General features: G+C 37.4%; 3 protein-coding genes and 2 pseudogenes across 4 annotated transcripts in view; 3 read left to right on the forward strand and 2 right to left on the reverse strand.

Annotated features, from left to right (window-relative positions):
* Positions 1–131: 131 nt before the first annotated feature.
* LOC144633809 (melanocortin receptor 5-like) lies at positions 132–1,679 on the reverse strand (annotated as a pseudogene).
* Positions 1,680–3,728: 2,049 nt separating this feature from the next.
* Positions 3,729–4,980, forward strand: LOC144633087 (adenosine receptor A3-like). Its single transcript, XM_078491865.1, has one exon. It carries the CDS (start codon positions 3,769–3,771, stop codon positions 4,630–4,632), a length of 864 nt encoding a protein of 287 aa, XP_078347991.1. The 5' UTR covers positions 3,729–3,768; the 3' UTR covers positions 4,633–4,980.
* A 320-nt stretch (positions 4,981–5,300) lies between these two features.
* LOC144632885 (adenosine receptor A3-like) lies at positions 5,301–6,920 on the forward strand (annotated as a pseudogene). Its single transcript, XR_013566961.1, has 2 exons — positions 5,301–5,428; positions 5,873–6,920. The product of XR_013566961.1 is annotated as an adenosine receptor A3-like (transcript).
* A 1,187-nt stretch (positions 6,921–8,107) lies between these two features.
* Positions 8,108–12,000, forward strand: LOC144632884 (adenosine receptor A3-like). Its single transcript, XM_078491640.1, has 2 exons — positions 8,108–8,174; positions 10,811–12,000. Exon 2 carries the CDS (start codon positions 10,841–10,843, stop codon positions 11,768–11,770), a length of 930 nt encoding a protein of 309 aa, XP_078347766.1. The 5' UTR covers positions 8,108–8,174; positions 10,811–10,840; the 3' UTR covers positions 11,771–12,000.
* Positions 12,001–13,345: 1,345 nt separating this feature from the next.
* LOC144633601 (ubiquitin carboxyl-terminal hydrolase 7-like) overlaps positions 13,346–13,980 on the reverse strand; it is a 33,391-nt gene continuing 32,756 nt past the window's right edge. Inside the window, exon 42 of the mRNA XM_078492445.1 lies at positions 13,346–13,826. Coding sequence (XP_078348571.1) covers positions 13,720–13,826 — 107 coding nt within the window. The 3' untranslated portion in view covers positions 13,346–13,719. The remainder of the gene's footprint in view (positions 13,827–13,980) is intronic.

The raw sequence follows: 13,980 nt of genomic DNA on the forward strand, positions 1-13,980 counted from the left end.
TCATATGATGATGATCGAACAGATCGAAAACGTTTAGCATCAATTTTAACAGCTTTTACCTTAAGTTTTATTTTTAACCTTTTATCGGCGAAATGTATATTTATTTATGCTTATTTCACGGAAGGGAAAAGGCGATCATACGGACACATTTTTATCTCACTTACAGCTATCAATGCTATTGTACTTTATCATTACGAAATCACTGATTTGTCCGGCCTGATATAAGCTAAAGAAGTAATCTTAACCACCTAATGGAAAAGTCGCTGGTTTAACTTAACAAACAACAACATATTTGTTTCAGCGTGTCTTTGGCCGCTCGTCTAACTTCTCTCATCTTCCAACAATAAAGGATTGGGTTCAGAGTTGAGTTAAAGAATACAAGTGTTGATGCAAGTATCCAGGGCTCAAGGAATGAAGAAGTGGATCCTCTGAGAGCCATTGAGATTGTAACTATAACCAAAGGAAGGTAGCAAACAAGCAACGTAAAATGTACCCACAATGCACTGGACACTGTCTTTCTGTATCGCGCTATGTTCAATGGCTCATGTCCGTTTGGTTGTCCTTGGTGAACATGTTCTTGTATTTGAGCTTGATGATGAAGCAGCTTTAGATAAATCTTAATGTAAGAGCAAGTAGAGAACATTATACATAATAGAACAGCTATAAAGATGTAACTGATGGTTATCTTCTTGCTCCAAAACACGATGGTCGCAAAGCCGACGCTCAGAATCCAACAACAGATAACGATCAGTCGAATACGCTTATCATGAAGTAACCACTTGTCTGTATCTCATGCCCAGTAACAGGGCGAGAAGTGCCTGTCTACGCTTATTGCGGTCAACGTAAACAAGGATATCAAGCATAAAACTTGTCCTGCAAAAAGCGTAAAGACTTCGACGTCCCGGCAAAGGTTCAAGCTTTTTTTAACCACAGTCATTAAAAATGTAACAAAGAGCGGCTCCAAGAAATCCCAACAAAGAAATCAGTGAGCGCCAGTGAACGTAACAAGATCTTGGAAGGTGGATGAAGGGACGACTCCTTGTTAAGGGCGACTAAGATCATAGTGTTTCCCAAGGTTGAAGTGATGGCCAGAAAAACATTTAAGCCGACTGCAACAAAACTCAATACTTGTGTCTGCGTTAATTGAGGTGCCATGCAGATTCCATCTGCCTCTTTCGTGTGATCTGCTTCCATGAGTATTATTTTAACAGTTATTGCGCTTAAAAGTCATCCTGAATGATAAATACAGCTTGACTACGCACGACTTTAAAGAAGTCATTTTGTTCGGAGGTTCACCCCATCATCCCTACACGGTGATATGACACCAATAGTGCGAGGCCGAGGCTCCCGGTAACCCAAAACCTAGGCGGTGTTCTGTTGGTCTTGAGGAACAAGATGGCAGAAAATGTGGTGGTTAGAACTGCTCTTCAACTTTCTTGGTTGAGGAAATTAGAGGGCTACAAACTTGTGTGAGGCAGCTGGCAGTAGCGTTCGCTGTTGATTTTGAGTAAGAGTTGTTTATAGTACCAAAAGTAATAAAATTGAACGACTGGCCTTTTGATGCAATTTCATGTTGATTTTTATCATTGGAGAGGCAACGAAATTATTGTTAAGGATAACCAATTATAAATCCTTCTTACAGCGGTTTACTCAGTTCCGTAAATAGATAACTTTGAATTGTGAACAGAAGTGGATTCCTCTGGCGTGAGTGTAATTTACTTAGTGAAAAGAGATTTTTCGATATGAGACTTGATTCAAATCAAAATACGCAAGGGGCCGTAATATTTTCGTTTTAAAGGCTTTTCAGAACGGATATGCCATTTGTGAAATAACTTAATAAGATTTTTCTTTGTTTTCTTCTTTGTTTCTAATTCTGTGGCTTAGTTAATTAAAAATGACCGCTTAATTCTTAAATATACAGGTGTAAGTTTGAATCAAGACGGAAAATTAATTTGTCTTTAAACAAATACATCTATTTCTTGTGGTGTCTCTGCCACAAGGAGTCGCCTCTTTATCCACCTTCTAAGATCCTGTTACGTTCACTGGCGCTCACTGACTTTTGTTACGATTTTCTAATGTACAACCGCGTTTTGTCACATTTAAAAGTACGAAAGCCGGAATCTTTGTTCATGGATTTTTATCAACGATAAGTGTAGGCAGACTTCTTGCCCTTCAGTGTTACTGAGCGTGAAATACACAGACAAGTCGTTACTTTCAAACTAGTTCAAGTGATTGTGAGCTGTTTCTAAATGGATGTTGTGCATTTGTTACCACGACGGCATTTTGGACCTACGAATAACTTTCATGTTATAGCTTCATGTATATTCTGTTATGCGTATTATTAATTTCAAATTGCAGTTTCATCAAAATCTGTCGCAAAATTCTTTGTCATAAAGCTCAAATACATGATGATGGTCATCTCGTTCAGATTTCAAAGGCTGGAACAGTAAAAAGTATAATAGTAAATCAGGACAAATTATCTATTAGACATTTCTTTGGTATCGGTGCATATTTTAAGCAATCATTTGCATGGCCATAGTCATAACCAGACCTTTGCCATAGACGAGGCGAGATCTTGCTAGTGCGTTCTGGGCGCATGCCTTCAAGAAAATTTTGAAATCTAGAAGCTACGAATCTCTTTCAGAGACATTTCGTGAGAAAAAATCAATCTTGTTCAACTGGGAATTATTTTCCCAGTTGTTTTTAATCTTGGGTACAAATTTAGACGAGGCAAGTGCCTCGTCTTGCCTCTTGCTAGCAATGGCCCTTATCATTTGTGTTCTGAAGTTTTATGCCAAATACAGCAACAACAAGTAATAGGGTTTTAGAATTAAAAAGTCTTCTAAGGTTGGCAAATTAAAGTCGGGAGAGTAACAAACAAAATGATAAAGTTATAGCCAGAACAAAAGGAACAAAGTTATAAGCGGACACTACTTTTTGTGGTGTGCCTTAAGACTGTAAAAAGATTTTCGAACATAAATAAATAAAGTGAATTCAGATTTAATTCTACATTCTTACGAATCAAGCAGATAATAGACCTTTCCCGCATCAATCCATTGTCCAATGAACAATGATTTCAAGATGAGTCTAAGGCCGGGATGGAAATAACTACAGTAAAAATATGAGAATTGCGCTTAATGCGGGAAAGGTCTCACTGTTCAGCTAAGCGTGCCTAACAAAACATCATTTCAGCGAGTATTAACAGCTGTCATGACCAAAAATATTAAAACAAAACCAATAAAGAGATAACATAACAGTGAATAATATTTGAAAAAACAGGTTTTTCACTGTAATGTTATCTCTTTATTGGTTTCGTTTGAATATTATTTTCATGACAGATGTTAATATTTTGTGAGATGGGTTTTGCATACGGATTAATCAACTGCGTTACTTAAAGATACCTCAATCGGCTTTCTCTAAACAGCATCAGCTGCAACGGTAACTTTACATTTTTTGCATATCTGGTTCCCTCTGGTCAACCTCCAGCCACAATAATTGCGTTTTAACGTAATATTCGACACTGTATCCTGTAAACTACGTTTTTTAACCTAATTTTTCACTTACTGTACGTGCAAGACTTACAGGTCAGTCAGGAAGCCCGTATAGCCCCATAACACTTTTCAATCAATCAACTTTCAATCAATCAACTTATTAAAAGAGGGAACGGCAACAGAAAAACTACTGACAAACAAGCGGCCCTCGGATTACTTTTATGCTAATATGGAAGCTGATGGGAGCGCCAGCCTGAATATTTGCTCGCCACTCGTAATGGGCACACATGCATTTTGGTTTACCATAGTTCTTCATATTTCTCTCGCCATTACTTCAACCTTAGGTAATACTGTGATCTTGCTTGCCCTTAACAAGGAGTCGTCCCTTCATCCACCTTCCAAGATCTTGTTACGTTCACTGGCGCTCACTGATTTCTGCGTTGGGATTATTTTGGAGCCGCTTTTTGTCGCATCTTTTATGACGAAAAAATATGAAAGCTGGAATCTTTGTTACTTCTTCCATGCTATTACTATTTTTACCGGTCAAGTGTTGTGTTTGGTTTCTTTGCTCACACTGACCGCAATAAGCGTGGACAGACTTCTCGCCCTGTTACTGGGCATGAGATACAGACAATGGGTTACTTTTAAGCGCGTACTAGTGATTGTGATCTGTTTTTGGATTCTGGGCCTCGGCTTTGCCACTGCGGTGTTTTGGAATAAGAGGATAACCTTATATTATATCTTTGTAGTTGTTTTATTATGCGTTGTGGTCTCAACTTGCTGTTACATCAAGATTTATCAAAAGCTTCTTCGTCGTCAAGCTCAAATACAAGATCACGTTCAGCAAGGACAACCAAACGGAAATGAGCCATTGAACATATCGCGATACAGAAAGACAGTGTCCAGTGCATTGTGGATTAAGTTTTCAGTACTTGCATGTTACCTCCCTTTTGGTATAGTTACAGCTTCAATGGCAATCAGAGGAATGACCCCATCTCTTCTTGTCGCTTGGACACTTTCAGCAACGCTTATGTTCTTTAACTCAACTCTTAACCCAATCCTCTATTGTTGGAAGATCAGAGAAGTAAGACGAGCGGCGATGGAAACTATTAGACAGATGTTGTGTTGCTTATCGAGCTAGAGCTGGCTGATATTACTTTGTACTCTGTGTTTTAGCGCTTCCAGTCTTATAAGTATTTAAAGATTAGACTAGCACAGAAAATGTGGGATGATCATTTTTTGGTGAGCGCAATTCGCTTTAAGCCGTGAAGGTTTAATTGAGAGGGAATTTATCAAAGCAGGCGGTGGGGCAGTGAGGGAGAGGGAAAATATCACCACACTGTTTTGCTAACGAATCAAAAATAAACGGACAATAACGTTTCAGGAATAATTAATATTTGTCTGTTTTGGACTCCGTCTTGAAGCAGTTGTCAACTGATAATTCTTCCAGGGAATAAAGAAAGTAATAAAGTTGCATGCTCTTCAAATATTTATGTTTCAGTCGTCACATTTTCTTTTCGTAATGACAAGTCGGGGGATATAAAGTATATTTGCATTCATTTATTTTTCTAAACTCTTCAAAACTGTCACAAGTCAGTAGTAAGTAAATTTTAATTTACTACTCTCTGTGGGATAGATGAAAATAGATTGAAAACACACGGATATAATAAACAGCGGACGCAACTGCAAGCTGCTTCATTCACACGAATTTCTATAAACTATAAATAATATATTAAAAAAGCTGCTGGATAAACCAATATATAACAGGATAACGTTGTTTTCCCAAGTGAGGAACAAAACAATTCTACTAGTAGCTCGGTTCCAATATAAATTGACTTTTTTAAGAAATTGTATGAAATTTCTCGTGAGACAACAGCAGTAAGAGTGCAAATCCAGCCAAACACCGCTTCACTGCTTGATCATCTCAAGCAAACAAGGTACATTCATTTATATTTAGAAATAATTTCAAGCTGTCAAAAAATAATTATTAAGTTAATAGCTAGGCTGTCAGTGAGAAAGAGGAGCTGTCCATGAACTCCGTTATCCACAAATACTGAATACGGCTCCATTATATAACCAACAAATATAATGCATTCTCTCAGTCAATAAGAGCTGAACAATTGTTCGTTGTATGACAAACAATGTTAATAATTTCGTTGGCATCAAAATGATAACATCCGACTGCCATCCAATCCTTTTGAAAAAACTAATAATACAGATGTATTATCACTAAAACATTACTTTCAATTCAACTTATAATAAATTAAGACACGCACAACCAAACTCGCGGATATGATAAAATCTAGACCGACAAGCAATTACGGACTACCCTGCTCACAGAGTGGTATTGATTTTTTATTTTTTTTTCTATATTTTTCAAGGCTCATCTCTTAAACTTCCCGTAAGCCTGATTTGCCCCAGTACCTCACGTTCCTACGCCGACAGGACGGCTGTTCAATGACAGAAAAGAGTTTTAACTGTTGAACATGGAGGATGCCCGGGGAGATGGATACGGAGATCCACTAAGGTTGCTTTGTACGCCATCTATAAGAGGATCCCAGGCATTGTGGTTTTTTATAATATAATCTTTAATATTTTCATCGCCATCACTTCAACCTTAGGTAATTCTGTGATCCTAGCTGCCCTTCACAAGGAGTCGTCCATTCATCCACCTTCCAAGATCTTGTTGCGTTCACTGGCGCTCACTGACTTCTTGGTTGGGATACTCGTTGAACCACTTTTTGTCATGACTTTCATGACCGCAAAATACGAAAACCTGAATCTTTGTTATCACTTTTATGACGTTGGTATTTTTATCGGCCTATTGTTGTTTTTTGTATCCTTGTTCACACTGACTGCAATAAGCGTGGACAGACTTCTCGCCCTGTTACTGGGCATAAGATACAGACAAGTGGTTACTTGTTTACGAGTTCTGTTGAGTGTGATCTGTTTTTGGACTCTAAGCTTTTGCCTTCTCCTCTCGGGGTTTCTGAGTTACAAAGTTATTTCATATTATAGCTCAATAGCTATTCTCTTATGCTTAATAGTCTCAACTTGCTGTTATACAAAGATCTACTTTAAGCTCCTTCATCATCAAGCTCAAATACACGTTCGCCAAGGACAACCAAACGGACATGCGCCATTGAACATAGCGCGATACAGAAAGACAGTGTACAGTGCATTGTGGATACAGTTTTCAGTTATAGCATGTTATCTTCCAACGGGTATAGTTTCAGTTTTAATGGCAGCCAAAGGATTTCATCCATCTCTCATCGTCCCTTGGGCATATTCAACAACATTTTTGTTCTCTAACTCAACTTTGAACCCAATCCTTTACTGTTGGAAGATAAAAGAAGTGAGACGAGCGGCCATGGACATTTTTAAACAGATAATCTGTTGTTTATAAAGTGAGATGTTGTGGCTGCAATACCTAAAGGTTCATTTCAATTCTTACATTTTAGTATTTTTGTCTCTCAGTTTTCCTGGACTTTTCCTTTTTTATATTAACAGTTAAGTAGTCCAAACGCCAAACAAATTTCTTTTCGTACATAAAATAATATAGGAAATAAGAATAGAAATCAAGCTAGCAGCACTTAATTCAAAAGTCAGGCAAACAAAAGAAATTCTTATTGCATTTAGTAAGAATTTCAAGCTGACAGAAAATGATGGTTACATGAATAACTTGTCAGTGGGATATACACACACTTCATACACTCTATAGTCCTAATATGTCATAATGCATCCGCTCTTAGCCAATCAGAGTTCCGCAATTTTCGTCGTATAATAGCTCATACAGTACAATCTCGATTTCTCGAACCTCTATGGGAAACGAAAATCGGTTCCAAAAACAACGATGTTAAAAATTACAGTGCTCCACTGAGTGAGCAAATCCGAGGGAAGCGACTTTTGGTTTGAGCTATTGGGAGGCTCGAGAAATCGACAATCCACTGATTTATAATTCCGTTGGCATTTAAATAATAACAACATCTTGCAATTCTTTCAAAAAATCATGTAAAAGACTGCACTAGAGATTTCAATTTCGAATAATATTTTGCATTTTAAATTTAAACAGCACACTTACTGACAAAGATGTAATCAAATTAACTTCATACGAACAGGTGTGTTTAGACATTTGCCGTTTCGTGGCTTCAAACTTCCCGGGGTACAGTTTAGAACACAATCATTTGAAGCCACATCTCTTAAAATTCATCTGATTGCTATTTTTCACAGTATTTTATTTGCCTTTCCACGTGAGTATATTTCAGGACAGCTGCTTAGTGGCATAAATTATAACATGGAGATTGGCAAGGAGGTTATAAACTGCACGATTCAAGCGCTGCTTTGTGCGGTACCTTAAAGAGGAACCAGTGCATTATCAGAGGCGGATCCAGGGGAGGGGAAAGATCTTTCGAAAGCTCCTTCGTTCACCAAGGACAACCAAACGGACATGAGCCATTGAACATAGCGCGATATAGAAAGACAGTGTCCAGTGCATTGTGGGTACAGTTTACAGTTCTTGCTATCTCCCTTTTGGTGTAGTTATAGCTTCATTTGCAGCCAGGGGATTTCCTCATATCTCTTATTGTCGCTTGGGCATATTCAACAACGATTATGTTCTTTAACTCAACTTTGAACACAATCCTTTACTGTTGGAAGATGAGAGAAGTTAGACGAGTTTGAGAGGTACTGTCATGTGTGCTGTTTATACTGAATCACGAATGATAAATATTAAGCTTGCATTTTTTAAAGTTAACGTTTTTTCATTTATGTCTTTATGTCCCTTAAACCCCCGCCACTTTAGTAAGAGAAATGGATTTGGATAAAAAACACCAGAAACATCAAAACATGAAAAGACTGAAAACAAATATGAATCAAAAACAGATGTCCTTCATTTGCTTCCATTTTAAGATTTGGTCAAAAACTACGACTTTCCCTACAAAATATTTTTTAGAAAATAGATGCAGTGAGAATTTCCAGATTAAATTTTCTTTCTGTGTGTTATTCAGTTATCTAGTAGCTCTAAAATAAGTAACGAAAACATGAACACCGACTACAGTATGTGGCCCTTGGTCAGGACGAAAAAGACGCGAACGTGTATTTCTCAGCTTAGAAGAAGAGTAGAGAGCTGAGATTTGTCCTATAAGTTACCGTGCCATCCAGCTAACTTGTGAAAAGACAACAGTTTCTGTGCTTACTCGATTACTCTGTAATATCGAAAACGGTGGTTCGGTTTGACGGCCCTTGGTCCGGACAGCGGGTCCTTGGTCCGGACAGCACGCGAAATTTACGCAACAATTGTTCAAAATCTAATCTAAAGAAGCTTCTTGCACATTTTTAATATGCTTTAGTGAAATTCAAAAAAAATGAAATAAAAATTTTAGGGAAGAGAGCTTTATTTCATCTCATCAAGAAGTACAGTGAATATAAACTATAACGCTTATCACACTGATAAGCGTGGTTTGCAAAGTTTGAATTAAAACTTCTCGTTTTAGTTTTACTGTTGTAAAATGAAGTTAATTATGCCTTAAACTCAAACGAAAGGTGTAAATTTTGTTAGACTCTTTTTCTTTCAGTATTATTTAGCTTGTCACCTTCAGAAGTTTGAAGTTTTATTTGGTTGCCGTCAGTGTCCGGACCAAGGACCTAGTCAGGAAAATTACTTAGAAATTTTAATTCGTTACTTTGGACGGAAACTCAAGCGGTCAATCAAATTTTTTCCACTAGTCGGAAAAATATTTCCTATACATCAATTCTACCAAAAACTACCTCTTTTGGTGTGCTCATTTTGGATGTACAGGAATGTAAAGAAAACCAGTTAATTTGAGGCGCCATGAACAAATAAACATCGCGAAAACAAACTTAACCTACCTTCACCTAGCCTTAAAATTCTCGACTTCACCGCCAACAGGAAAGCCTTCGAGCGAGGTTAAGACAGCAAACAGATCAAGAAATCTTTGGAAAGGTTTGGTTTTATAAAACTTTGTTTCCTATCGGAAAAATGCACGATGAACCGAAAGTGTCCGGACCAAGGGCTGTCCGGATTTAGGGCCACATACTGTAATTATCGCCCAGATTAGAATTATGAAAACAAGTGTATGAGACAAATGATGAATCAAGGCAAACATATGATAATAAGTGTGACCGAAAACATGCAATTTCAAACGAAGCGTTGAGTTTATTAAATATATTTTAGAGTAAACCTTGTCAGTAGTATATTAAAATGTTGTTGAATAAACCAATCCACAACACGGTAAAGTTTTCTTTTGGGACACATAAAAATAATTTTATTTGTAATTCAATCACAATATGATGTTCCTTTATTGCCGCCAGACAGATTCTTTCTAGAAAATAACACAGCAGAAAATAAAAGTAAAAATCAAACTAGCATCACTTAATTAAAAAGTTAGTGAAAAAAAATCTAATAAACCTGTTAATAAGAATTTCAAGCGGTTTCATTAATAACTTGTCAGTGGGATAGACAAACATTTCATATACTCCATAGTCCTGTCAATATAGAAAACAACATCCGCTCCTAGCCAATCCGAGTTCGGCAATTCTGGTCGTACAATAGCTCATACAGCCCATACAGTATAGAATGGTGATATTCGAACTTCCAAGAGAAATGAAACTTTGTTCGAAAAAAACTCGAGGTTCGAGAAATCGGGACAAAACTACAGTGCTCCACTGAGCGAGCAAATCCAAGTAAAACGACTTTTGGTTTGAGCTATTGGGAGGCTCGAGAAATCGAGATTCCACTGATTTATAATTTCACTTAATTAAAAAAAATTTGTGAAAGAAATCCAATAAACCAGTTCGTTCTTATCAAGCAAAAAAATCAATTCATCTCGCATTTATTAGCAAACTCAAGCTGAAAGAAAATAACGGATACATCAATATCAATAACCTATCAGTGGGCTAGACAAACACCAGCTTTCCAATACAGAATATATGTGTAACAAGCAAATATTAAAATATAATGCATCAGTTCTGAGCCAATCAGTGTTCTGCAATTATTCGTCGTATAATAACTTATACTAATAATTTCGTTGGCAGCAAATGATAAGAACTTCTGCTGTGTTATCCTGTCCCAAAAAAGCAAAATACAAACTACACTAAAAACTCTCAATCTCGAAATATATTTTGCATTTTTAATTAAAACAACACTTACAGTACACAAAGATGTAATAACGAGCAGGTGTGTTTAGACGTACGCCGTAGTGTGGCTTCAATCTCGCCGGAAAAGATTCAAATAAGCCACATCTCGTAAACTTCATCTGATCCCCATTTCTCACAGTATAATATTTGTCTTTCCATTTTAGTATATTTCAGGACAACTAACTGAGCTCAAAATGCTTAACATTGAGACCGATATGGTGGAGGCTGGAAACCGAAGTGCGCAAGCGCTGCTTTGTGCGGTACCTTTTCAAGGAACCCTTTCATTGTGGTTTCTTGTAGTATCAAATATTGTTCTTGCCATCACTTCAACGTTGAGTAATACTGTGATCCTAGCTGCCCTTCACAAGGAGTCGTCCCTTCATCCACCTTCCAAGATCTTATTACGTTCACTGGCGCTTACTGATTTGTGCGTTGGTCTTGTCTTGGGGCCACTTTTTGTCATATTTTTAATGACGATAGAATTCGAAACTTGGAATCTTTGTACCAACATTATTGCTGTCACTGTTGTAACGGGTGACCTGTTGTCTTCGTTATCCTTATTCACACTGACTACAATAAGCGTGGACAGACTTCTCGCCTTGTTACTGGGCATGAGATACAGACAAGTGGTCACTTTTAAACGCGTTCTAGGGATTGTGCTCTGTTTTTGGACTCTGAGCATTTGTTTCACTACGACAGGCTTTTGGGACTACAGGATAAAATTACATTATAGCTCCGTGGCTGTTCTATTTTGCTTAGTAGTGTCAACCTGCTGCTATACAAAGATCTACTTAAAACTCCTTCATCATCAAGCTCAAATACACGTTCACCAAGGACAACCAAACGGACATGAGCCATTGAACATAGCGCGATACAGAAAGACAGTGTCCAGTGCATTGTGGGTACAGTTTTCAGTTATAGCATGCTATCTTCCAGTCGGTATAGTAGTAACGCTAATGTCCATCAAGGGAATGACTCCAACTCTTCTTTTAGCTTGGGCATTTCTTGTTACTGTTGTACATTTTAACTCGACTCTGAACCCGATTCTGTATTGCTGGAAGATTAGGAAAGTGAGACGAGCGGTTACAGAGTTGGTGCAGCAGATATTTTGTTTAGCTACATAGAAACAAACTAACGGTACAAGGTGCATCACATCATATAATAATGATAATGCACCCATTTCCTTTTTTATCAGGATTTGTGTTTGTCACGGATATGATATCTGTAGTTTTCGCAGTTTGGCTACTGAGAGTTAACCTCATGATATTTTAATTTTTTGCTTTCAAAATAAACACAATAAAAGTAACGTGCTTTATAGATCATATTGTGGTTCAACGTGTGTACTGCTAAGAAATATATGTTCCTTTTGATTTCAAACCAATGGGAAGATGATTCTGAACTTAAAACATGAAACGAGACTTAATCTGATCTGTCCTAGTCCGGTCCCTGAACTCTCCTTTCCGCGCGCCCCTTGTAGGGGAATTCGTCATTTGAGCGAGCATTTTTAACCCTAGCGCGCGTCCCAAGCAAATGACGCCACACCCTTCGCCTCTGATTGGTTCGTTCTGAGCATGCGCATGCAAGTTATCCCGGACTCTCTTTTCTCGCGCCTGCGCGCAGAAGAGAGATATCTGGGACTTGACTAGACCTGTCCACGGTATATAATTGTCTTTACTCTCTCCTTAAAGTAACCGCCAGAAAGAGGTACCTTTTTCACGTTGGAGCGATTTCACAAGTGAAGTAAAGGAAAGGCTAGGCAGAGATGTCATTTAGGTATTCAAAAGGGCCTATCAAATTATCTCGAACAGATATACCCAACGGCCGATTCTAAGGAATATTTCACGAGTCATTTGTATTTTCTCGGTATACACACGAGCTTAGGCTTAAGTTTTTTTTTTTTTAAAAAAAAAAAGAAAGAAAAAAAAGAAAAAAAAAAAAAAAAAAAAAAAAAAAAAGGCAAGTATGTATACCAAGTTAGCGTGGTCAATAATATGGTCAATAAACGAGACAATGGAACACGTATTCTCTTGTTTCTATCTCAGCGGATGCGGAATAGACAATTAATTAAACTAAAAGAGACAAACCAATTCGCTAAACATTATTTTACTGAGATGACAGAAAGTTCCCATAAGAAAACCACAAAGGAAAACTTATTTTGGGGGAACTGAGGTGTAGGTACTGTTATTTAACCTGGGGGGTGGGTCGTAGTTGTTGTTGTTTATCGGATTTACGTCTGTTTTATATGTGGGAGTGTATTGTTCACTTCGTTCAACACTCGCCATAAACTGCAGGCCAAGTTATTACCTTGTTAAAAGCTATTTTCTACTTTATGCAACAAAAGACAAACTTATCATTTGACTAAAGTACAGCAGAGGCAACCCTAGACAAAGGTAATCTTCCTTTAAAAGTCTGGGTAATATTCTACAAAATGCATTCAGTATTAAAACAGCAAGCAAGGACAACAAAGGTGCGAGACGTCGGTTAAAGAAGACGCCATTAAATAGGAATTGACTTACTACAAATTTACAAAATGTCTGCTTAAAATCCATTTTGCGATAGGAAATGTTTTCTGTAATCTGATATTCTGTTTGAAAATTAAACTAAATTATATTTCATTTCAAAAAATTGACTTCTTAAATTTGGCCTTTGCCTCTTTCGTTCGTTGTATTATCTTGTCACACATAAAAGTGATAAATAAATTAAAGATGTTAGCGTGTTCTTTATTGTACTCAGGAATTTATTTCAGCAGTCGCAGATAGGTAATGGATCATTTTAATTAAGTATTTCTGAAAAAAAAAGGTGCGAGACAGAAAATTGATACCATTTACACGTAAAGTACAATAGCTTTTAAAGCAAATTACATCTCCATGAAGCTACAAGTCATCCCGAAATTAATCTAAAAATTGCTGCACAAAATAAGGCTTTACATCTGTACAATTTGTCTAGTCAGCACGGAAACTCAGCAACTGACTTTTTTCCTTGATAATTAACTTATTTCTGCGAGTTCTCTTTACAAAAACTCCTCCTCACACTAAAAATACTCGTTGCATTTTAAAAGACGGCCACGCGTCGTCTAGTTGTGAATTTTGATTGGTCGTTCGAGGAAGCTATACCGTGAGCGTTTGGGGGCCTTGTTGAGGTGGTCGAGTCCAAGCCATGGTTTGCTCATACTCTGAGCACCTGACAAATTACAAAGAAACAAGAAAATATTGTGAGGGAATGGTACAATGTACAGATCATCATTTTGTTAGGGGGACGCTTAGCCATTCTAAAAGATAGAAGTTGTAGCAGCAAAAAAAAATCGTACTCGGAACTCTGACTGCTACAATGCGGG

Source organism: Oculina patagonica, chromosome 12 (assembly GCF_052425735.1).
Source record: "Oculina patagonica isolate OP01 chromosome 12, crgOcupat, whole genome shotgun sequence".
Lineage (NCBI taxonomy): Eukaryota > Metazoa > Cnidaria > Anthozoa > Scleractinia > Oculinidae > Oculina > Oculina patagonica.